This window comes from Typopeltis vanoorti, chromosome 4 (assembly GCF_054136105.1).
Source record: "Typopeltis vanoorti isolate ZY-2024b chromosome 4, IOZ_Tvanoo_1.0, whole genome shotgun sequence".
Lineage (NCBI taxonomy): Eukaryota > Metazoa > Arthropoda > Arachnida > Uropygi > Thelyphonidae > Typopeltis > Typopeltis vanoorti.
In genome coordinates, this window is record NC_143552.1 from 105,952,125 (window position 1) to 105,979,521 (window position 27,397).

Sequence of the window (27,397 nt, forward strand, 5' to 3'; positions counted from 1 at the left end):
TCGAGGGGCAGGATCAAAGGCAACTCACCTTTTTTTTTTTAGCGACAGATGTAGTACTGCTTACATAATAAAAACCCTAATATTACCAATATGAACTTAAAAATATTAAAATAAATACAATGAATTATTTAAATAAAAAACTTAGATTCTACACTAACCTTATATAAATACCTTGCATATTTCATAACAAAATGAGATGCTGTTCGTAAATTTTTAGCCTGGGAAATATAATTTTCATAAAGACACTCAACATTTTCATGATTTCCTTGACGCCGTTCAAGATTTATCCTCCGAAGTGAAGTTTCAAGCATATCAGGAACATTCATTTCCAAGTTAATAAGAATATTTGATGCTTCTTCATAATTCCCTGAAAAGAGGAAATAGGATAATAACTATAGTCTAGAATGATTAATGATCATGTTCAATTTAGTATAATATTATTAATTTCATCAAAAATAGTCTCCTGCAGTATAAACAATCTGTAAATGTAAAATGGTCTTTTAAGATGGCTAAAATAAATGCATAATATATTACACTCAAGATCTTAAGATGATCTGTTCATATACTAAGCTATTCTTTTCATGGCAAAAGCATTAAGGCCAAACTACTGAACCTATATTTCCAAAAACTGGAGAATTTAGGTCAATGGAAATGTGTCACAACTATGCTTTTATATTTATTTATTTTCTCATCCAATCACTATTGACTAAACTGTATAGTTCTCACATTTCCAAGGAATTATATATCTCAACAGTAAGACAACTGATAAAATCCATAGGAAACTCATTCACATGCATGAGGTTGGAAGAACTATCAGATGGAACTTTGAGAAAATAGTTGAACCTGTATAAATACTAGAAATACGTGTCAGTTTGTAAAATTAAAAAGTGAAATGCAAAATTAGTTTTTGCTGGACTTCAGAGATGCTTTTGTTGCATGGCATAATAGTGTCGTGTCTGCTCTTCTCTTTCCCTTCTTTTGTGCATTTTATTCTACTGTTATTTATTTATATTATTTTCATTTTTCTGTTTCTGTAAACCTGGGGGCATTTAATTCCATTTAGTACTCTAAGCTTCCTGCTGGAATGATATAACATGTTAAATATATTAAATCCAGTGATCAGGTTTGACATTTGCTTTTACTTGGAATACAAAAATATAAAAGTGAGAAAACAGTGGTCACAATATAAAATAATGTTCATGAGGTGATGAACACTTCATGATGACAAGGTGAATTGAACTAGAAAGAGACTACTGCTGAAATCTATTGTCAGGTGAAATTTTGGCAGATACATGGTGCTCGTGTGAATATACAATTTGTTGCAGCTGATGCAACAAAGTGTGCCATATTTAAGTGATAATAAATCCAGTACATGATTCAAATATTCAAATGCAGTCAACTTTACACCCATTTTTAAATGGTATTACCATTTAAAAATGGGTGTAAAGTAGACTGCCTCCTCATGGTTCACCCTAGATAGTGCACAAAACAGTCTAGAGTAATGCTGGTGCTGTACTTCCCTCAAAAGGCTCACAATCATAGGCCACGTGATAGAAGTGATAATGGCTTTGGATGGCATTTCCAGATCTAAATGCGACTACGTAACAAGGATTTTAAATGAGCAGCAAACTGATGTGGTTGTGTGATGCAAGAGACTCATATGGAGGATGATGCTGAGCACTTTCCAAAGGAAAAATTTCTGGCTATATCTTGCTCTCTAACATTAACCATCTTAAATATGAAATACCAATTATGTTGATAATAATATCGATAAAGATGAAGGGGGTTTCTAGATTAACTATCACAAATGTATATAAACATCCAGGTGCCATCTGTCCACTGTTCTTCTTCAGCATTATCAAAGCATTGTACTTGGTGATTTCAACAGCATCACTCTATAGCAGTATTTCTCAAAGTGTGGCACACGTACCCGCGGGGGTAGGCGAAAGGTCATTTGGGGGATATGGCAATTTTCGGCTTTGCATAATTAAAGGAGTCATTATATTTTTCAACAAACAGTGCAATTAGAGACAACCGGGATAAAACGGCACTAACTAATGAATCACATCCCCTCTCCAACAGAAACTGCTATATAGACCAAGCAAAACCATATATTGCCAGTGGAACATATGGTTTTGCTTGACACCACCCCCCATCGTTAATGTGTTAAAACTAAGAAATATATAGTGAAGGTGTTTCAGATATTATGGAATTCAGTTGAAGGGAATTAGCATTTCAACTCAACTGTTAAAATGCTAATTTGTCTTTAGTTCGCGCGACCTTTTGTTAATACCGCACCAATCATATGCAATTCTTCGCTGCTCTACGTATCTCAAGTAAATTACTTGTAATTTTTGCTTGAAATAATGGGAAAGAAGATGATGCTATTTGGGTAGATGATTTTGACGATGCACACAAAGAAACTGTTCTTGATGCTAAAAGATAGCGAGTAGGAGCTTCTTGGTAAGTCGCATCATTTTCAGTTTTTTTCTGAAAACTTTAGTTTCCGAAAATTCCCACACACATCTCGCAACACGATTTTTTAGCTTTAATTTTGGGGAAAAAGTTAGAGATATATTCGAGTAAATACAGAATTTTTTTTAGCTTTCAAATTCTTACATATGGATCACTGGCTAAAGATTAGATTTATAAAACCCCCAAGAGCATATAGCAAATACAAGTAGCTGTAAGCAACAAGAAAACGTTGATATTGCATCTGGATTAAATGAAATTGATAAGAGTGTGTTGTCTGACATCTCTAAAGAATCAAAATTTAAAAATAAATCATATTTTTTTGTTTACATGAACATATAAATTCAAATACAATATTTAATTTTAATTAATATTTTAAATTAATTTATTAATTTTAATAATTTTTTAATTAACAAATTTATTTTTTTATTAATTAATTAGGGGTACTTGGTAATAATGAAAATTTAAGAAGGGATACACGAATATCTGAAGTTTGAGAAACACTGCTCTATAGGAATACAAAGATGATGATCTTAATGGAGACATACTGGTTAAATGGATGGAACTAAATTTAGTTTTCGCTTCCACTTGCCCCAATTGAAAAGAGGGTACAATCCTGCCCTTTGCTTTACTACCTTCAACAATGATCACAGATGACTTTCTATTAGCAGAAAAATACTTGATACTTCCCAAATAGTCAACATTATCCATCATGTATAGCATAAGAATTCATATTCCTGTTACCAAGTAAGGTCCAACTTGAGGTGGATCAAACCCACTGGTAATAACTATGAGCAATTTGTTTGCTGTAAGGGATACCATGAAGATACCAAGAGGTTGGAATCATCTTCTTGACATCTCTAACACCAAACTATGCACCTTTGGGATTCTGCTGGGAACCTCAAAGATCCCAGCAGAATCCCAAAGTATCTTGCAGTGAAATCTAAGATCTCTAGACCTTCAAAAATTGCTGGTAAATTAAAAACTTGTAATAACATCATGAAGAAACTGGCAAGCTCTTCATGAGGTGCAGATGCTATCACATCACAAACAACAGCTTTGGCATTAGTGTATTCCACAGCAGAATACTATGCTGCTGCATGGCTTAACAGTGCTCACATCTCACTGGTTGATGTTCACCTCAAGTTATGAGATTTATCTCTGATAGAATAAGATCAACAAAAATTACTGGTTTCTAACTCTTAATAATATTGTTCTTGATCCATTATGGAGGTAAAAGGATTTAGGTGACTTATAAAGTAAGATTATTAAGAATGACTTGTTAATATTTAAAGACATCGTCTACCCATCTAATCAGAGACAAATCTTGATAACATACCTGGGAAAACTACTGTGATGAATGTTAGAGGCATGAGGCCTCTAACATTTATCACATTAGCCTGGAAACTTTACTGATAGGAACACACCTTTAATTTACATTCTACTATTCCTGATTCAAGCTAATAGAGTAAAGAGTTTTGACTTTCCAAAACATCTATGGTATACAATTACCTGGATTAGGAGAGGACGTGGGAGATGCAAACATGATGCTTCACAAATGTAAATGGACCGACTCCATACCGTGATTGTGGCAATCTAGCCAAGACCATTAAACATATTGTTAGTGATTGTAGAATTTCATCAAATTTCTGATATGTTTAAGGAGTGTACAGGATATGTGAAAAGTTTACATTATTACTAATTTCATATCAATAATCTTTCTCCAAATCAATCTGTTATAAGTTAGGACTCTAATATTGTCAGATCTTACATTTCAGTCTTCAAAACACTTCTAACTGCTTAGATCATGGTCTTTCTTTGGGTTATTTTCCTGAAATCAAGCACCTATTTTGCTAACCTTCTGACTTCCATGCTGTTTAACTGACCATACTATATCAGATTAGCTCTGCTCACACATACCTGAATGCCAACAAAGTCAAGTTTCTAATATCTTAATTTTTAATACGATTTTTCCATTCATGTCAACTGTACACTTGCCCCATATCATAGCTGCTTTGCATATATTCCACTTGTCTACTTCCATGTTTAATTTGCAATATTCACTAAAAATTGTAACAGCTGAAATCTTTTACTTGAGGTTTCTAATTTTTCAGGACAGCTGATGTTTTTAATGCTCTGTCTTTATTATCGATTTTCAAACCAAATTTCATGTAACAGTTATTCAATTTAGTATTTAGCAAATCCTGCAGATCTGTACTGAATTTATATAAGAGCATAACCTCATCTGCATATTTTACTTCATTTTTTATTCCACCTATGAAAGGATTCTGTGAACATATAGTACATTTGTACTGTTGGTGGGCTAAGGATTTTTTTTTATTAATTTTATATATTTTTATGTATTTTTATTTTATTTTTAACTTAGCATGGAAACTCTGCTCTAGAGACCAAATATGTAACTTTTTCAAGCCATTTCAAGGCTTCCATTATTGGAGGGATGGTACTTTCACACTGGGCAATGAAATTCATCTTCCACCTAAAGACAATCACAAGCATCAATGCCCATGGTGGGATTCAAACTTGCAGTCTGTTGGTTGGAAAGCATATATGCTAACCACTCAGTCCAACCAGGACAGCAATTAATGCATAATATTATTATGTATTATTATACACATACATTAATATTATCATCATCATCATCATCAAATTCCTGCCATGTACCCTCAAGGGGTGTACAGGATATGACAGTACTACATGAAAAAATTACATCATTACTAACTTCCTATCTACAATTTTCCTCCAAATCAGTCTGTTACTTGTCAAGACTCCAACATTATCAGATCTTATATTTCTATCGTCTAAGGCACTTTGTACCGTATCAATCCACCTATATCTTGGTCTTCCTCTGGGTCGTTTTCCTGCCAACCTGGCAGAGAACACTTGTTTTGCTAATCTTTCCTCTCCCATTCTATTTAAGTGACCATACCATCTGAGATTAGCTCTGCTAACGCATTCCTGGATGCTGACAATGTCAAGTTCTTTCCTAATATCCTCATTTTTAATATGATATTGCCATTGATGCCATCTGTTCACGCCTCTAATCTTTCTCAGGGCTCTCATATCTGCGGTCTCTAGTCTTTGGTCAAGTGTTTTACTTCTGACCCAGCTCTCAGATCCATAAATTAAAATTGGTTTGAACACAGTCTTGTATACAGCTAATTTAGTGTTCCCACTAATTTCTTTCTTATTCCATATGAATTTATTCAATTGACTTCCCACGATACCAGCTTTGCTGATTCTGTTGTCTATTTCTATATTTAGTTTACCATCTTCAGTAAAAATTGTGCCTAAGTAGCTGAAATGTTTTACTTGTTCCACAGGTTTTCCATTCACAACACAGTTGACATTTTCAATGATTCTGCCTATTTTCATTGTCTTTGTCTTTTTATTGCTGACCTTCATATCATATCTATTACAACAGTTATTCAATTTAATCAGGGAGTCTTGTAGCGGATTTATTTAGAAGTATAACATCATCCGCATAAAGCAAAGAGCTGACATTAACATCTCCAATTTTGATATCAGGTTTAATACCACATTCCTTCATAATGTGATCCATATAGATGATTAACAACAGAGGGGATAATGTACATCCTTGTCTCACACCAGATTTAACATTAAACCATCTTCCTGTACTTCCTTCAATTCTAACTGCTGACTCACAACTCAAATAAAGACTAAGTATTGCTTGATATAATGCCCCATTGACACCATATAACTGCAGCGTATTGAATAGCTTCTCTCTTGGCACCTTGTCATATGCCTTTTCCAAATCGACAAAACTTAAATACAGATCTTTGTTATATTCCCATGCTTTCTCGACTATTTGTCGTAAAGTGAAGATCTGATCCTGACAGCCTCTATTTGGCCTGAATCCAGCTTGTTCTTCACCAAGCTTTTCTTCCACAATTCTTCTCAACCGTTTCTCAAGTATACTTGCATAGATCTTGCCAGGAACACTCAGTAGGGAAATACCTCTGTAATTCTCACATTCAGTTTTATTTCCCTTTTTATATATGGGTACTATGAGAGCTCTACTCCAATCATCGGGAATTCGTCCCTCTGTCCAGGCTTTCTGAACTATGCAGTGCAGCCACTGTAAGACTCTTATACCACCATACTTCAGCATTTCTGGTCGAATATCATCTACTCCTGCTGCCTTTCCACATTTCAAGCCTTTGATGGCTTTTTCTACTTCAAGTATGGATATGTATTCCTGACTGCATGCCTGGTCAGTGTTTTTTATCACTGTGCTGTCATCACTGCTTGTTTCATTTAGCAGTTTTTCAAAGTAATTACTCCATACTTCAAGGATATCTTTTTCTCCTGTTTTCATTTCACCTTTATCATCTCTAATTCCTTTTACAGCACTCTTTCCTCCATTCCTAAGCTTCTTCAACAACCTCCAGAATATTTTGCCACCTTCTTGATATTTATTTTCTATATTCTTGCCAAAGTCCTCCCATGACTTTTGTTTAGCTAGTTTTACACACTGTTTAGCTTTCTTACATTTGTCTCTGTATTCTGTAAGAGTAAAAGCTGACTTATTTGCCAGGAACTTTTGATATGCTTTCTTCTTTTCCTTCACTGCCTCTTTAACTTCCTGTGTCCACCAGGGAGTTCTGATTTTTTTATCTTTGCACACAACCTCACCACATGCCTCTCTGGCAGAATCAATCAATGTTTCCTTTAGAGTTTGCCACTGAATCTCCAAGGTTTGATTCCTGTTCTCAAACTCTTTCATTTTCTTTTCAATAATATTTCTGTATTTTAGTCTACAGTTTACATCTGAGAGCTGCTCAACTTTTATTCGCTTTAAAACTTTCTTACATGTTATTCTTTTCAATATGAAATTCAATTTTATCCTGCTCAAGACTAAATAGTGATCACTTCCAATTTCAAATCCTCTGTACACTCTGGTGTCCTGCACCAGGGAGAAAACATCACTATCAACAATAACATAGTCAATGAGACTTTTCTTATTCCTAGCCTCTTCTCTCCATGTGAATTTGTGCACATTTTTATGTTGGAACATGGTGTTAGTAATAACCAGTCCATGTCCTGAGCAGAAATCCAACAGATATTTGCCATTATTATTAGCTTTGCTCTTTTCTCCAAATTTTCCCAAAATATTTTTGTATGTCTCACAATCATTTCCTACTCTACTATTTAGATCCCCAACAAGGACCAACTTTTCCTTTTTCATTGTGTCAGTTGCTTTTTCTAAAGCCTCAAAAAATTCCTCCACTTCTACCTTAGTAGAACCTTCTGTGGGACCATAGGCACAAATAAGTCTCATTGTCCAGTTCCCCATTCTCATATTTGCCCACATTACTCTACTTGAGACTGACTGCCATTCAAGAAGATTAGCCTCGTATTTTGTGTTGAATACTATGGCTACTCCTTCTTTTCCTTGATTGTTATTGCCTGAATATAACATTTTGTATTTATTGCTCAGAAAGATCTCACCAGTTTTGGTCTTTTTTGTTTCAGTCACCCCTATTATGTCGATCTGGTACTTATCTAATTCCTCAGCTAGCTCCATTTCTTTGCCATTCAGGCTTCTTACGTTGATAGTACCGATCTTTAACTCTGGTGATGTTGAGTTGGGGTTTGTTTTCAGATTTGTTCCAGTAGCTGACTTTTCGCTGTTCGCCCTGGTTCCCTGGCAAAAACAACGGGGGCCTTGTTTAACCGGGCGACGCCCCAGCCGGCATGAAATTTTGTCATGTTGTACCATCATTTTTTATTTTGGTTTAACCAATAAGAATACAATTTGGTCGGCTAAATCCCAAATTGCACATTAATTAAGGATATAAAAATCAAAGCTCTGGTGGATTCAGGAAGTTAAAGAGGCAGTAAGGAAAAGAAGAAAGCATATTGAAAGTTCCTGGCAAATAAGTCAGTCAGCTTGTGCTCTTAGAGAATACAGAGAAAAATGTAAGAATATGAAGCAATGTGTATAACTAGCTAAACAAAAATCATGGGAAGACTTTGGTAAGAACATAAAAAATAAATATCAGAAAGGTGGCCAAATATTCTGGAAGCTATTGAAAAAGCTTAGAAATGGAGGAAAGAATGCAGTAATTTTTTTGTTATAACTTTTTTTTTTTTTTTTTGCATTCAAAAACTGCATAGACTTTCATAAATGTATATAATTTACAAAGGAGATGAAGTATATTAAAATTTTATACATGACTTATGGGTCACTCCTAGTGAAATCATTGAGCTGAAGCTGCATAATTTTGGATTTGTTGAAAACGAGCTGTTTAATCTCCATGTCCTTTGGATGGAAGAAAAAACATTTTTTTACATTTGTCTTGGCATCCTATAAATTATGGCAGCCATTTTTATTTGGTAGATTCCCAGAATTTGCACAATTTAAAAGGGTTTTAAATTAGATTTTTCCTGACATTGCATTAATTATGATAGCCATTCCGTAACTGTGCACTAAATATCTAAGTACAGCAATCCCTCAATTAATGTGCTCTTTAAAACGAGCATATTAATCAAAAATGCACTAATCAAATATAATAACCTATGGGAAAAAGTATAATTCGTTCCTCAAATTTCTTTTTTGATCCTTAATTTTTTTTTTATAAAAGAATTAGGGTATGTCTCAAGGCCTAGTTAAAGGAAACCATGAAGATGAAAGACAATAAACATATTCAGAATATACATTTCTTTTTCCACTTCTTAACAAAGAATTGAGCTAATGTAGTTTGGCAGGCTTTCTGCTTCTTTTTTTCATACAACTGACATTATGGCTCTATTGCCTTTTTTTACTGCTTCTCGCTTTGTCAGGGTCAGCCTCTAAGCTGCTTAAAAACTTCGATCGTACAAAAAATATTTTCAGATTGTTTCTGTGAAATCTCTTTCGGCTGACTGTCAGTGGTTAAATTTTCTTCCTATTCTTCAGGATCTTCCTGCTGAGCATCTAAATTTAGCAGGTTGGAATCACTCAATTCCTCAGAATGAGATTTAATTAATTTTTGGACATTATCATTGTAAATCTCATCAAAACTTAGTTAATGCCCAATGTAGGCAATTTCCTCAACAATATCTTCCATTTCATTTTAAAAGCCTCTAAAATCATTTGCACAATGTGGAAGAATGTGCTTCCAAATAGCTCAAATATTGCTAGCAGTAATTTCATTCCAAGATTGATGAATATTTTCAACAGCAGATTTAACATTAAATTTCTTCAAGAATTCTACTAATGTTCTCACACAATGAATCAAGAAGTTGGGTGACCAGGTGTGTTGTCTAAAATAGGCAGAGCTTTAAAATCAAGATTATTTCGTTTGCAAAAATTCCCAACTGCTGGGCGAAAATAACTTGTGAACCATCTTTCGAATAAAACTTTAGCTATCCATGCTTTCTTGTTAGACTTCCAAATAACAGGGAGGAAAGCTTCATTAATGCCTTTGGGGGTCATAGGATTTTGTGGCATATAAACTACCATGGATTTGAACTTTAGATCACCTTCGGCATTGCCACTTAACAGAAGGGTCATTCTATCCTTTTGTGACTTTACAACCAGGCTGAGATTTCTCTGATTTGGCCAGAAAAGTCTCGGAAGGCATTCGCTTCCAAAAAAAAAAAAAAAAAGGGGGGGGCCAGTTTCATCGACCTTAAATATTTGTTGGTCACAATAGCCTCCTTCTTCCACAATTTTCTTCAAAATCTCTGGATCTTTTCTGCACTTTCAACTTCACCTGTGATTCGAACATTATTTAGGTTATTTCTCTTTTTTTTTGAACCGCTCAAATCACCCAGTAATAGCGTGGAATTCTTCTTCTTTACTATCATTGATAGCCCTTTCTTTAAAGGTTACAAAAAAAATTAATGCTTTTTATTTAATAAGGTCTATGCTTAGCGAGATCTGTTTTTGGTTACAATCTTTGATCCATGTAGAAAAAAGCCTCTCTAATTCAATCATTATAATACTTTGATTCTGAGCGGTCTACATGCATGAACTTGAAGCAGTCTTATCCTTCTCTCTGTATTCAGCAGCTTTGCTTAAAATTGCTCTTATAGTTGATTCACCAATTTTGTGTTCTTGCTTATCTTTGTTCTGGACTCACCTCGTTCATTTTTCTTTATTATTTCAAGGTTTTCTTCCAATAAGATTACTTTTCAAATCTTTTTCACACTTCCACTTTTTTTTGCTCACTAATTCTTTTATTCATGATTAAAGGTTAGGAAAATACTTTAAAATTAAAAAGGGAAAACAATTACCAAAGAGGCATGAAATGTGATCAGCAAAATGCTATGTAATTAGCAGATGACATCAATTTTGGAGGTAAATTTGGAATAGTGTTGTATAGTACTGTATGCCATTAAAAAATAACTTTGTAAAATGGTTTAAATCAGTAACTAAATTATTTCATCCTGGTGAGTGATTTTTAAAATAGTTAGCCATAAAAAAAAAGGTACACATAGAAAATTTTTAAAATCTGTAGCATTTATTTTTAAGATGTATATAAGCGCACTAATTGAATTTTAGAAGCACATTAATTGCATTTGGGTATAGAAAAAAAATGACGCACTAATCGGAGACATTAATCGAGGGATTGCTATTTACTACATTTAAATTAGTTTCTGATATTGGTCTAGATTTTTGGCCAAAGATTAAAATTGTGTACTTTTCATCAAATGAACTAGCTTTTGAGAATTTCTCCTTTAATTCTTGTTTTATTTCAAGATAATGTCTGACTGAAGATAAGGAGGAGTGGGGTTTTCTTCAGTGTGATTGATCACAAGAATAATCAGGAATAGAGAAACCAGTTTCTAATTTCTTTCTGATCTTATTTCATATTTTTTTCAACATTTTGCTTTACATTTTTTTCTTTAGAAAAAGGTAGTTTCTGTAAACATCAAAGATTCGTCATGGCCAACACATATGGTAAATTGATTCTAAAATACACTTTGGCTCAAAGACTGTTGTTACATGTTTCTTTATCGTCTTCTAATTCTCCAGGTTTATTTAACCTTACCCAGCACGAGTTGCTGCAGCTAATTTTTTTCATATGTGAAAATCTGATACTAACCACTTCGATCTGACCCTGAACCCAGCTTGTTCTTCTCCAAGTTTCCCTTCTACAATTCTTATTAACCTCTTTAAAAGAATGCTTGCATAAATTTTACCTGGAATATCCAATTAAGGAAATTCCTCTATAATTTTCAAATTCCATTTATTTTATTTATTTATTTTTTTTTTACAGTACCCCTGGCTCATTTTTCTAAGCTTTTTCAATAGCCTGCAGAACACTTTCTCACCTTCATGATAAGTTTTCTATATTCTTAACAAAGTTTTCTTATTATTGTTGTTTAGTTACTTTTACATGCTGCTTCCCTTTCTTACACTTTTCTCTATATTCTCTCAGGGCATATGCTCACTTGCAAGGAACTTTTTGATATGCTGTCTTTTTTCCCATGACTGCCTCTTTAATTTCCCAGTTCCACCATGGAATTCTGATTTTTCTATCATTGCAGACAATTCTACCATATACTTCTCTGGAAAGAGTTTGAGAACAGGAACCAAACCTTGGAGATTCAGTGGCAAGCCTTGAAGAAAACCCTGATTGATTCAGCCAGAGAGGCATGTGGTGAGGTTGTCTGCAAGGATAGAAAAATCAGAATTCCATGGTGGACACAGGAAGTTCAAGAGGCAGTGAAGGAACAGAAGAAAGCATATTAAAAGTTCCTAGCAAATAAGTCAGCTTGTGCTCTTAGAGAATACAGAGAACTGTAAGAAAGCCAAACACTTTGTAAAACTAGATAAAGAAAAGTCATGGGAAGACTTTAGTAAGAACATAGAAAATAAATATCAAGAAGGTGGCAAGGTATTCTGGTAGCTGTTAAAAAAGTTCAGAAATGGAGGAAAGAGTGCTGTAAAAGGAATTAAAGATGCTCAAAGGACACATGAAAACCGGTGAAAAAGATATCCTTGATGTATGGAGTAATTACTTCGAAAAATTGCTACATGAAACAAGCAGTTGTTGAAAGTTTTCCCACTTGGTTTAATCCTTTATCCAAGTGTAAGAAACGAAGTCTGCACCTGAAGTATCTTCAGGACTGGGGCAACTCATGGTAAAGGTGGTATTGACTCCACATCACTTACCTTGGTATCCCATAATGCAAAGCACATCTCCTTGTGGGGATGTATAATGCTATGCATTATGGGAAGCTGGTCACTATCCAGACCAGTTTCAACCTTTATTGAGGTCTCATCAGTGGGAGCCAAACCCAGAGGTGATACCAAGGTTGAAGAATTAATGCAGAAGTCATATTTTTATATACGAGTTGCCAAAAGGTGTCTCACCTTATTATTATAATACTATGGATTAGAGATAGTTAGTTGTTAAAAGTTTTTCCACTTGATTATGCTAAAAATTAAAGATACCAAGAAATAGAAATTACATGCATGGTTTAATCCTTTATCCAAGTGCAAGCAAACAAAGTTTGTGCCTGAAATATCTTCAGCACTAGGGCAACTCGTAGTAAAGGTGGTATGACTTCACATCACTTGCCTTAGTATCCCATAATGCAAAGCACATCTCCTTGCAGACATGTATAATGCCATGGAGTGAAACAAGCAGTGAACAGCACAGTAGTAAAAAACAGCAATGAGGAATGCATATCCATACTTGAAGTAAAAAAAGCCATCAAAAGCCTGAAATGTGAAAAGGCATACATGTTATTCGACAAAAATGCTCAAGTATGGAGGTATAAAAGTTTTACAGTGGTTGCACTGCATAGTTCAGAAGGCCTGGACAGATGAACAAATTCCAGATGATTGCAGTAGAATTCTCATAGTACCCATATATAAAAAGGGAAATAAAACTGAATGTGAGAATTATAGAGGTATTTCCCTACTGAGTGTTCCTGGTAAGATTTATTCAAGTATACTTGAGAAATGGTTGAGAAGAAATGTGGAAGGGAAGCTTGGTGAAGAACAAGCTGGATTAAGGCCAAATAGATATTATTAGGATCAAATTTTCATTACAACAAATAGTTGAGAAATCATGGGAATATAACAAAGATATGTATTTAAGTTTTGTAGATCTAGAAAATGCTTATGACAGGGTGCCAAGAGAGAAGCTGTTCAAAGTGCTACAATTGTATGGTGTCAATGGAGCATTACATCAAGCAATACTCAGTCTTTATTTGAGTTGTAAGTCAGCAGTTAGAATTGAAGGAAGTACAGGAAGATGGTTTAATGTTAAATCTGGTGTGAGACAAGGATGTACATTATCCCCTCTGTTATTTATTATCTACATGATCACATTATGAAGAAAAGTGGTATTAAACCTGATATCAAAATTGGAGATGTTAATCTCAGCTCTTTACTCTATGCAGATGATGTTATACTTCTAAATAAATCCGCTATACGTCTGCAAGATTCCCTGACTAAACTGAATAACTCTCGTAATAGATTTAGTATGAAGGTCAGCAATAACAAGACTAAGACAATGAAAATAGACAAAAGCATTGAAAATATCAACTGCATTTGAATGGAGAACCTACAGAACAAGTAAAACATTTAAGCTACTTAGGCATGGTTTTTAGTGAAGATGGTAAATTAAATATGGAAATAGACAACAGAATCAGTAAAGCTGGAATGGTAGGAAATCAACTGAGTAAATTTATATGGGATAAGAGAGAAATTAGTCAAAACACTAAATTAGCTGTATACAAGACGGTGTTAAAACCAATTTTAACTTATGGATCTGAGAGCTGGGTCAGAAATAAAACACTTGACGAAAGACTAGAGACCGCAAATATGAGAGTCCTGAGAAAGATTAGGGGCATTAACAGATGGCACCAATGGCAATATCATATTAAAAACGAGGATATTAATAAAAAACTTGACATTGTCAGCACCAGGAATGCATTAGCAGAGCTAATCTAAGGTGGTATGGTCACTTAAACAGAACGGGAGAGGAAAGATTAGCAAAACAAGTGTTCTCTGCCAGGTTGGCAGGAAAAAGACCCAGAGGAAGATCAAGATATAAGTGGACTGATACAGTAAAAAGTGTCTTAGAAGATAGAAATATAAGATCTGATAATGTTGGAGTCTTGACAGGTAACAGATTGATTTGGAGGAAAACTGTAGATGGGAAGTTAGTAATGGTGTAAGTTTTTCATGTAGTACTATCATATCCTGTATACCCTTGAGGGTACATATCTCGAATTTGACGATGATGACTTCTCTGGCCAAATAAATCAATGTTTTCTTCAGTCTTCCAATGTGTTTCTACCGTTTGGTTCTGGTTTTCAAAATGTTTCATTGTTTCTTAAGTAGTATTTGTATACTTAAGTCTACAGTTCACTTCTGAAAGCAGCTCAACATTTAGTCTTTTTTTTTAAATTTTTGTATGTATTTTTCATTATAAAATTCATTTCTGCTCAAAATGGTGATTGCTTCCTATTTCAAATCTGCTGTATATTCATGACCTCAACTAGTGTGTGAAGATACTGATATCAAGAATAGCAATCAATTAGGCTTGTTCCCATTCGTTAAATATTCAGGCAAAGACAAACTAACAGAGTGCATTATGAGGTGAGGCGAGATTAGACATTAGGTCAGAAGCTGTCAGTTCTCTGCTTTCCTTAAAAGGCCATATGGAAGTCACTTTCCAGTTATTCAGCTTTGAATCTTAAGTCACTACATCCTCAAACCTATGTGGATTTTCTAATGTTAATCCTGAGGCTTTATTATGGATTAAGAATCTAAATTTATGAAATCCACAGCAGTTCATAATTATGTGCAGTGATACTCTGATATTGTTGAAGTGGGAGGAAAAATCTACTGATTGTAATGACCATTTATATTATTTTGCTGTTGTTAATGTGGGATGATATAATCATAAAATGAAAATATTGCTAGGCAATAATACATACATTAGATGAAGAAATCAACCTATTTTATGTAGTGCACTATATTTTTTTTGAATTTTTTTTTTTTTTTTTTTTAATGACTTGAAGTAAGATAACATTACATTCAAGATTTATTATACATTTGAAGTTCACAAATACTAAGTTTACACAAAAATTCCACTGGAAAGAACTGAAAATTGGTATGTCATATATATATATATATTGGAAAATTTGTAAAAATATGCACGCCTGATGTAGCAGGGAAATGATATAGAGTTAAGTGAGTTCCTAGCTGACATGAAACAAGTGAAAGTTACTTCATCTCCTAGAGATCAACTAATTAAGACAGCTTTTTAACAGAAAATTCATAGTTTGCACAATATAATAAAATACCTAATTTTTCTTCAAAAGCTGCCCAAGAAAAATGGATTCCTGGTTTCCTTAATAAATGGGTCTCACATGCTCTCTTATAAACATTGTGAACAGCTTCGATACTATGGGCTTCAATATATTTTGCATACTGTAAATTAAGAAAAGTTCATTAAACTATTATATACATGTTCTCTCTCCATATATATATATATATATATATATACACACACATACACACAAACCAATTAATAATATGGATGGTATATGTAAAAAAATCTATTCAATAATATAAAATCTTCATCTACATTTCATAGGCATCTTAAGTGAAAAATGAACATTAAACAAAAAACAAAGGACAGAAAAATCAGCAATGTCACTATTATTACCTAAGACCACATTACTGTGCACAGATTTGGTTTCCAGGTTTTTCAAAGGATGATGAGATGTTAGAGGAGTCAGAGAATCATCTAGGAGGTTCTTTTGTCTTGCACACAGCTCATCATACCGCACCTTAAACATATTCAAATTCTCTGCAGATACCACACTTTCAGGCAACATGTTCCATCATTCACAACTCTGCATGCAAAAAACTTGCTTCTCACTCCTTTGTTCACATCCTCCTTATACAACTTCCATGGATGACCTCTTGTTCTCTCCTGATCTCCCCACCATTTTCTGTAAACCCTCTTCAACAATGATCCCATAACAACTCCTTACTAACTTGTAGGTCTTTATCATATCACCCCCACCTCTTCCTCCTATCCGCTAGACTGTAGATTGCATCTTCTTATCCTTTCCTCATATTCAACATTCCAGAGATCAGAAACTACTTAGTTATATGGTGTCAATGGGCATTACATGAAGCAATACTTAGTCTGTATTTGAGTTGTAAGTCAGCAGTTGGAATTGAAGATAGTACAGGAAAATGGTTTAAGGTTAAATCTGGTGCGAGACAAGGCTGAACATTATCCCCTCTGTTATTCATTATCTATATGGATCACATCATGAAGGAAAGTGGTATTAAACATGATATCAGAATTGGAGATGTTAATGTCAGCTCTTTGCTTTATGCAGACGATGTTATACTTTTAAATAAATCTGCTGCAAGTATTCCCTGACTAAATTGAATAACTGTTGTAATAAATATGGTACGAAGGTTAGCAATAAAAAGACAAAGACAACGAAAATAGGTAGAATTGCTGAAAATGTCAACTGAGTTGCGAACAGGGAACCTGTGGAACAAATAAAACATTTCAGCTACTTAGGCACGATTTTTACTAAAGATGGTAAATTAAATATGGAAATAGACAACAGAATCAACAAAGCTTGCATGGTGGGAATAAATTCTCTCTTATTCCATATTGAATAAATTCATATGGAATAAGAGAGAAATTAGTCGAAACACTAAATTAGCTGTATACAAGACAGTGTTCAAACCAGTTTTAACTTATGGATATGAGAGCTGTGTCAGAAGTAAAACACTTGACTAAAGACCAGAGAACACAGATATGAGAGTCCTGAGAAAGATTAGAGGCATGAACAGATGGCATCAATGGCAATATCATATTAAAAACGAGAATGTTAGGAAAGAATTTGACGTTGTCGGCATCCAAGAATGCGTTAGCAGAGCTAATCTCAGGTGGTATGGTCACTTAAATAGAATGGGAGAGGAAAGATTAGCAAAACAAGTGTTCTCTGCCAGGTTGACAGGAAAACGACCCAGGGGAAGACCAAGATATAGGTGGATTGATACGGTACATGTCAGGAACTTGATGATGTGTTCTCTGCCAGGATGGCAGAGAAAAAAAAATACAGAGGAAGACCAAGATATAGGTGGATCAGATCAGATCTTAGAAATATAAGATCTGATAATGTTGGAGTCTTGGCAGGTAACAGACTGATTTGGAGGAAAATTGTAGATAGGAAGTTAGTAATGATGTAATTTTTCATGTAGTACTCTCATATCTTGTATACCCTTAGAGGGTAAATGTCAGGAATTTGATGATGACAACCTCTTTTCATCTTTTAGAAGGATCCACGTTTTGCTTCTGTATACTATTTAACTGAATTAAGTAGTATATCAGTAAGGTGTAATCTGTTGGTGAATAGTAAGCTGCTATCTGTCTACAGTTGTTTTAGTTTTTCATAAAATTGATACAACAGAAAGAAAACTCAAAGAATCTGAAAAGTTCTTGGCCTCTACTATAGACGGCAACACCATCAGCAAAATTTTTTTTAATAACTTGGTACATCTGTCATAAGCATCCATGTGAAATTGCAAGTCATTCTATCAAGTAGTTTATTTTATACAGCTGTCTGAAGCAAAAGTGTTGTCTGTATCGCTTGAAATGGATAAAATTGAGTATCGTGCAGTGCAGTTATAAAATTCTTTGTAAAAGGTTTAATGCCAAAAGAAATTCATTCAAAGTTCATAAAAGTTTATGGGCATTCTTCTCCTTCGTTTTTGACAATTAAGAAATAGGCTGCCGAGTTTAAAAGCAGCTGCACCAGCCTTGAAGATGATCCACGTGAAGGACATTCAAAAAGTGTAACGACACCAGAAATCATTGATCAAATGCACAATATGGTATTGGATGACCAGCGAGTCAAAGTGCATGAAATGGCTGAGACATAGGCATTTCAAAAGAATGTGTAGGATATATTTTGCATGAAGAATAATAAACGAAAAAGCTTTGCACAAGATGGGTGCCGTGCTTGCTCACAGCAGATCAAAAATGCACTCGTATGAAAATCTCTGAACAGTGCTTGGAGAGTTTTAACAAGAATAAAACTGATTTTGTGCGTCGATTTATTACTATGGATGATACTTGGATTCGCTAGTACACACCAGAATCCAAACAGCAGTCAAAACAGTGGACAGAAGCCAGTTGTTCAGCACCAAAGCAAAGTCAGTTTCATCAACAGGAAAGGTCATGGCATCGATGTTTTGGGATGTTAAAGGCATTTTGTTTATTAAATATCTTGAAAAGGGTAAAACAATAACTAGACAGAAAAATTCGTGAGAAAAGAACCGGTTTGCAGAAGAAAAAAATCATCTTTCATCAGGACAGTGCTCCTGCCCACAAAGGTGTTTTGGCAATGAGAAAATTAACTGATCTGCCCTATGAATTGTTGGAACATCCACCCTATTCACCAGATTTGGCTCCCTCTGACTTCTATCTCTTCCTTGCTGGTCAGTGCTTTTCTTCAAATGAAAAGGTGATTGCAACTGTAGAGGAATATTTTGCGGATCTTAGTGAGAACCACTACAGGGATGGGATAATGACACTGGAGCATCGCTGAAATAAATGTATTAGTCTTAATGGAGATTATGTTGAAAAATAAAAATAATTTTGAAATCATAATTTTTTTTTTCATTGTTAGGCCGAGAACTTTTCAGACCACCCTCACAAGTGCCAATGAAAACACTAAGCTACATGCCCTTATCATAACAGCATTGTATGATTCAAAGAGGCAGAAAACAAAATATAATGCTGTCATCCTCAACTTTAACAGAAACAAATGTGACACCAAAAGAGGATGTTAACAAGATTGGTGAAATGTGTTCAATCCCCCCTCCCACTTCCAAAAAAAATGTCAGGTTTTTTTTTTTTGAGGTCCCACATTTTTAGTAAAGTGAGGCAGCAAATTCTTAAATTTGGTTACCTCACTTCACTAAAAATCTGGGAGACCATCACTGTAAGACCTTTAGGAAGATTCCATCACTGCACCCATACAAATGACCAATCAGGACCATATGATCTTGCATCTCACATTCAGTCTGTGTTTGCCTCATTATTACAGTGCCTGCCTGCATGGCACAAGTTCGACTTTTTTTTTTGTTTTTTTTGTGCGCACACTTATGAATATGCCTTGGTGAAATATTAGCATGATAATTTATTGCTAAATAATTTAGTTAGTATCTCAGGATATGTGTTTTCTCCACTAAACATTAATATGAGTGATAATAGACATCTAAGCAAATATTATATACTTGCTTTTATATGCACCTTCAAAAGAAGTTTGTTCAAGTCATTAAGTTATTAAAAAAAGTTATTAAACAGGGATTACTAATCAAAAATGTATAGAGTTATTCCTTTATAAAGACGTTTATGATTTTTTTGATCACTAGGAAATTAAAAAAAAAATAGCTAACTGAAATCTCTTAAACTATCATAAAAATCATGATAGCTGATATAAAACTATGCACAGTGCAATGATACTTTCTCTGCACCAATTATTTCAAGATAAAAGAGGTAACAAAATAAGAATCTTTTTTCATGTCTAGATATTGTATATCTAGTAGTATCCAGATATTGTATTGTATATTTAACGTAAACCTATATAGTTATCACAACATATAATCAAATGTATGTAATCAAACTGTCCCTACCTTTAGCCACATATCCTCATATAATGCACAAGCTATCATGCAGCGTTCAAATAAAATAATAACTTGTTCATAAGTCCCATTTTCGATTTCAAAATCTAAATAATCTCGCCAATTTTTCAGTTGGGCTCTTTCCAAAGGTTTTACATGAAAGTAAGGTCTTTTTATCTGAAAAAAAAAAACTGTTGTTAATATATTTTCTAAAAATATATGCAAACTATAAAAACACAACTATAACGCAATGGCAGGTTGAAAAGTAATGCTTGTTTTTAGTCAACTCAACCTAACTGAAAATTCCAAAGTTCAACAGACAAAAGGTCTAAAGTCCTAACTTTGAATCTTTTAATACTGGATAAAAAAAGGTTTACAACTATTGGGAGAGAGAAAATAACTGTCTCCTGTCACACAAATTAAATGGAAGAAAACTAAATTAGTTTTCTTCCAACACTTTTTTAGTTAATGGCTACAACTCCTATAAAATAGACAAAACACACAATGTATCCTCACCCCACCTCTCCAATACCTGATATGATTACAACAAAACTATTCCATCCCCTCTGAGAGATATCTGAAAAGAAAGCTAAAGTTCTTAATAAATATAGTCTCCAACCTTCCAAATAGCAACCTTCATCTCTTCTGCAAAGGGTTAGCTTCAATCCTCTTACACATCCTGGAGAAATAAAGTGCCTTGTACAAGCAACTTAACCCCTGCTTTGGACAAGCTGGTTAGCATTTGCTTTGTGAGAAACATAAAAACACAATCATCTGTATGGCAAGTTAGGACTGCAGATAATACTCTGGATACCCCATCACTTGATTAAATGGAAGAAAATTGCAGTGCAAAGAAGTCACTTCAGGTCTGAGGGACTATTTTTTTGAATCATCATGCTATGAAACACTCCCCAGGTTCAAGAAATATGACTGCATTAATTTGCCTAAGAGCTCGGAGTTAGTCAATTTAAAGCTGCATGTAGCCTGACTTCTCTTGAATACACTTCATTTTTATCCAGCTTGGTTCGTTACACTTTCAACTGTTTTCTCAACAATTTGACTGCAGTTAAGTTGTTTTACATAGTTGTAATTTTGTGTTCTCAAGATGCTGGTTAGAAATCCAATGAAGTATTAGTAACTCAAAAAATTATTGCCGGCCTGGTTGGCCAAGTGGTTAGAGTATCCGCTCTCCAGCCAAAAGGCTGCAGGTTCGAATCCTGCCATGAGCATGGATATTTGTGATTGTCTGTGAAAATACTAGTGGTGGTTGGTGGTAGATGGTGTTGGTGTAGATGAAAGTAGTTGCAGTAGGTGGAGCTGGAGAGTTGTAGAGTAGGTGCTGATGAGGAGGTGAGTCCCAAAACTCCCTTGATGAGTTTTGGACTCCCTGGAGGTGTTATGTAATAATAATTGTTATTACCTAACAATAATAATTATTATTATTCAATTTGTTCCTCTAGTGCTGTTTATTCTGTGAAGGTATATTATGAATAACCACGAACACCTAAGCCTATCTTTACATTAATCAGTTAGTACTTATATATACTATGTAAATTAAAACTTACCCCCTCTTCAAATGCCCATCTCTTGCTGACTTCTAATTCATTTGCCTCATGAACAGCCTTGCGCTTTTCAATGATCCTCCTCCTTAAAAATTCCACTTCCTCTTCATCCATCTTTTCAAAAATAACAGATGATTTTCTTTAGTATAACATAATGTAGGATTCAGGATGTCAAATGTAACATTCTATTTATGGGATGTTATGCATGTAAATATTATGTAATTTAAAATTTAAATTAAGTTCAATATTGTAATTTAAAATAGCAAATATAAAACAAAAGGATCTAATGAAAACAGATAAACAGTGTATGAATGAAAGATCTACAATGAGTAGTTTCACTGTGTATCACTAGGTGACCAAGCGGATAGTTTGTCCACTCTGTGACCAAAACTATGGTTTCAAATTCCATTATATTACAGATGAGAGAGAGAGAAAGTGGTTGGCAGATGACTCTTGTTGTCTAATATGAGATCATCACTTTAGTTATTGCTGATCTGAAGAGTGACTTGAAAAGGAACACTATACCAAAAATATGCTACAAGTTCCAAACAGAAACGCATTCATTTCCTATGACATTAACTACTTAAGAAGACCAAAGTATCCAGTATTAGATGGAGGGAGATGATCTTCCACAAAACTATTCATGTCTTTTACAATAAAATAAAATCTGAAAATAGTAGTTGCCAAATGCAGCAGACAGAAAATTTAATGAAAACTAATTACTTGGCTGCAAGAGCAGCATAGGTGAAATGAACATGATCTGTGTATATATATTTGATCCTACATGCTATACCTGACTCAATTTCCAAGCAGCTCATCACAATGCACGAGGGCAGCTTGTATTTTAAAAGTAAAATTTATGTTTTCCAAAATTCATTCAAATAAATTATGTTTTCCAAAATGCAACTTCAAGTGGTTGGTGTACAGGATACTAAGACAGTATTAACATGAAATTACTAGCTTCTCAGTAGCAAAAAATTTTCTTCCAAATTTCTATTTGTTAAATCTATAAACTGATCAGTTCTTACTTTTCTGTGTCCAGTTCTAACTGCACCAGTTTGTTTATGCCATGATCTTCCTATTTTCCTAGTTAAAAGTCACCTTTATTATTCTTTAATCTCCTATTCTATGTAAAGATAAGATACTAAATTTCACATGTTTCTAGTAAGAATGTTACATTTCTGAGACAGATGGCATTATACCTACTTATGTGGGAAGTATAATCTCCAGAATGATTACTTCCTGTTATATTGTATTGTGCAAAATGCAAATTACCTGTCAGAATGCCTGCAACAATTTTTGTTTAAAAGTTATGCAGCTGTTGAGTTCACTGCAATTAGAGGTCAAAACGAAAGAGAAAATCTTAAAAATCTCTCTCTTTCTTGCATACTGGTGATGAAATATTATATATATCTGTCCTAATAATGTTTTATCTTAATGCAAGTTTATCAATGGCAAAGTAACTATATATTTATCTTTCTAAACAGTTTCCTTAGATCTTTTGAGGCATACTTTATTTTTTTAAAAAAAAATAAAAAAGTTTAAATGAATAAGGCCATTATTATCTCTAACCTACAAATCCCTGATTATGAATGACTAAATTCCTTTCTTATATTTTTATTTCTGTTGAAGTTCGGTTACTGACAATATTTACATCCCTAATTTTCCTTATACCTGTCATATCTATCGCTTCCAGTCTTTGAATAATTGTTTTATTTATAACTTATCCCTTACGTCCATATGTTAAGACTCATTTGAACATTATTAATAATCTAAAACAGTTCTGGATGATTTATGATTTGATGGTAGAACAAAATGATAGATAAAAAATGATAGTCCAACTGCTCAGTTAAACAAGTGCCGTTTTCTTTAGAGAACCAGGGCAAACACTGAAAAGTCAACTAATGGAACGAACTCCGCTCAACAACAGCAGAATTCAAGATAGGCACCATCGATATAAGAAGTATTATTATTGTTATGTGACACCTCCAAAGTCTCATCGAGGGAGGGTGCCAACAGCGTCGAACGATTGATCCTTTCTAACTACTAACCACGCACGAACTTGCTTAACTTTTTGAGTAAGCCATTAGTAGCAGAGGCTCTACAAATTGACAAACCTTTGCTGGCAATTTTGTTAGGGATATGATATTGTTAACATTTATTATCACTGATACATTTTTATTATTAATTTATTTTAACCGTTTATTTCTACTTAAACAATTTCTGTCAAAAATCTCCTAAATGATAACCTTATTTCTTTTATACATATATTTCTTAAAAAGGTATATGACAGGATGCCAAGATTGAAGCTGTTCAAAATGTAACAGTTGTATGGTGTTAATGTAGCATTATATCAAGCAACACTTAGTCTTTATTTGAGTTGTAAGTACAGGAAGGTGGTTTAAAGTTAAATCTGGTGTCAGGCAAGGATACATTATTCATTATCTGTATGGATCACATTATGAAGGAAAGTGGTATTAAACCTGATATCAAAATTGGAGATGTTAATCCCAGCTCTTTGCTTTATGCAGATGATGTTATACTTCTAATAAATCCACTACAAGTATGCAAGATTACCTGACTAAATTGAATAACTCTTGTAATAGATTTGGTATGAGGGGTCAGCAATAGCAAGACAAAGACAATGAAAATAGGCAGAAGCATTGAAAATATCAACTGCATTTTGAATGGAGAACCCATAGAACAAGTAAAACATTTCAGCTACTTAGGCATGGTTTTTAGTGAAGATGGAAAATTAAATATGGAAACAGACAACAGATTCAACAAAGCTGGAATGGTAGGAAGTCAACTGAATAAATTTATATGGAATAAGAGAGAAATTAGTCAAAACACTAAATTAGCTGTATACAAGACAGTATTCAAGCCTATTTCAACTTATGGATCTGAGAGCTGGGTCAGAAGTAAAACACCTGACCAAAGATTAGGGGCATTAACAGATGGCACCAATGGCAATATCATATTAAAAATGAGGATATTAATAAAGAACTTGACATTGTCAGCATCCAGGAATGCGTTAGCAGAGCTAATCTAAGGTAATTATGGTCACTTAAACAGAATGGGAGAGGAAAGATCAGCAAAACAAGTTCTTTGCCAGGTTGGCAGCAAAATGACCCAGAGGAAGACCAAGATATAGGTGGATTAATACGGTACAAAGTGCCTTAGACGATAGAAATATAAGATCTGATAATGTTGGAGTCTTGACAGGTACAGACTGATTTGGAGGAAAACTGTAGATAGGAAGTTAGTAATGACGTAATTTTTCATGCAGTACTATCATATCTTGTACACCCCTTGAGGGTATATATCAGGAATTTGATGATGATGATATTTTGTCACAGACAGTCTTCTGGGATACAACATAAAAATTGTAATAACACACAAAAAACAATAAGTGGAAAAAGACTAGAAACCTGAAGTCCAACAAGGAATACCTATGGGCTGATGGTCAGCCCTGGCTGTTGTATGGGAGGTCTAAGAATTAATATGTTTCTCAAATCATGAGAAGTTTAACAACTATATTTATCAAGTCTGTATTTTCTACTTGTAAATAGTAATATATTTTTATGGGGATCTATATAGTTTGAGTAGGTTTAATGGGGAGGGTACAGAAAGATTTAGCTTTTGTTTAATTAATTCAGGTGGCAAACATATAACATTTTTAAAAATGACTATGTTTTTTTGAGGGAAATAAGAGTCATAATCTAGTGGTTTACAAGTGGTGTAGTCCCTGAGTAACACATTCATCTTCTGATTGTAATCACTGGTATTGAGGACTAGAGTAGCATTACTCTTATCAGCTTCAGTAATTATTGGAGAATTTCTTTTAGGTTGCTACAATCACATCAGGATCTTAGCAGTGTTAAGCCTAATGTTGTTGGCAATAACTGGAAGTAAATTGCAAATGCAGCACTCTATATGCAAGATGAGATCTAATGTTGGAACTTGATGAGGCACAACTGCAAAATTGTGGCTGAGGCTAAGGACACTGATGGTTGTTTTGTTGAGCATTTTTGAGAAGAGAGTTAGTCTCTTCACAACGTGGAGAGACTAACTCTGCAGATGAGAAGATCTCAAAAGCAAAGAAAAACAAGATACAGCATCTTGGCCTAAAAATAAAGATCTTATGGAAATAAAATATTCTCTTTATAATAAAAAGTTTTATTAGGAGGTAAATATTTTATTTACTATTTTATTGTACTGAATATTTTATTTCACTGCATTTATTAGGAGCTGAATATTTTCTCCTTACCAGGCATCTTGCAGATACCCTGCTCATGTCATCTTTGCTATTTTGGACAAACCAACACCTGGATTATTGTGCACAGATTTGGTCTCCCAGATTCCAAAGAGATAAAGAAGCTGTAGAAAGAATGCAAAGAAGAGTTGCAAAGATTATATCCGGATTATGGGATTTAGGTTATGAGGACAGATTGCAAGTACGTGGAATACAGACTCTGGTTAACAGGAGAAAGAGGGGTGATATGATAGAGGTCTATAAACTTTAGAATGGATGTTATAGGATATTGTCTGATGGAAGATGGGGGAGAGAACACAAGGGCATCCATGGAAGTTAAGTTTGTTCACAGTCAAGAAAGGGATAAGAGCTAGGTTTTTTTTTCAGACAGAAATGAATTTATGACAGCTGGTTTGGGTGATTTATAGCCTTGTTTGAGTCCTTGCCTTCCTGGAGGCCTCAGATGATGATAATAATAATTATTATTATTCATAATGTTTTATTAAATTATTATCTTTGTGATAGGATGTTGCAGGCCTATCTCTTTGGCAAATTGTTGACAAACTGATCATCCCACGTCAACAATCAGTGATACCAAACCAAGATGGAAGCGTAGAGAATCAACTGTAAGTGCCTACCTTCAGCGGATGACCCACCAACGCAACTCACTGAATGCGACTGTAGAGTGCTATAAAGGATAATATGTAAAAACATGCCATATGTGCCATATGTTGGCCAACACATTAAATGAAGTTTCTGGGCATTAACTGGAACACAAATCTGCACAAAAACATTCAGAACCAAGGCTCAAAACATGGGTTTCCACAGTAGGATTGCAATATGCAAGTCCCACATTACCCAAACCAACATGCAACATCATCTTCACAAGTGCTGAAGCTTGGAAAGTTGCATTATGGAACGATGAATCACAATACGCCTCTACTGAGCAGATGAACAGATACAAGTGTGGTGAATGCTTGGTGAACATATCTTACAGAGTGCTTAACCCAACTATGAAATATGGAGGTGGTGTGATGGTATGGTCCTGTTTTTCCTGGCTTGGCTTCAGACTTCTGTTTTTGGTGTCACGAACATTAACTCTGAGAGCATCTGATCATTCTGGACAATGCAATGCTTTCCACTTTGTGGCATTTCAATGGAACTGACCTTGTCTCTTTCAGCAAAACAACACACTGTGTCATAAGGCTGTTGCTGTAATTGTGTGGTTTGTGGACATGAACATCTGCACACTTGACTGACCTCCACACAGCACTGATCTCAACCCTATTGAACATCTGTGGAATGAACTGGAGCATCGAATGAGATCAATGGATGTCTGTCCCACAAGAGTCCAAGACCTCATTACACTGGAAGAATGGTCCAAAACTCCCATGATCACTATCATACACTTGTGGAAAGCATACCCCCCCCCCCATTGGACTGCTGCAG

The 27,397-nt window shown here is 34.4% G+C and overlaps 1 protein-coding gene across 3 annotated transcripts in view; it reads right to left on the reverse strand.

Moving 5' to 3' along the window:
- Prp39 (pre-mRNA processing factor 39) overlaps positions 1 to 27,397 on the reverse strand; it is a 203,643-nt gene that overhangs the window by 13,705 nt on the left and 162,541 nt on the right. For all 3 annotated transcript variants that reach the window (XM_090391395.1, XM_090391396.1, XM_090391397.1), the window contains 4 exons: positions 21,697 to 21,807; positions 20,144 to 20,308; positions 15,772 to 15,898; positions 159 to 367 (listed from right to left, as the gene is read on the reverse strand). In XM_090391395.1, coding sequence (XP_090247521.1) covers positions 159 to 367; positions 15,772 to 15,898; positions 20,144 to 20,308; positions 21,697 to 21,807 — 612 coding nt within the window. The remainder of the gene's footprint in view (positions 1 to 158; positions 368 to 15,771; positions 15,899 to 20,143; positions 20,309 to 21,696; positions 21,808 to 27,397) is intronic.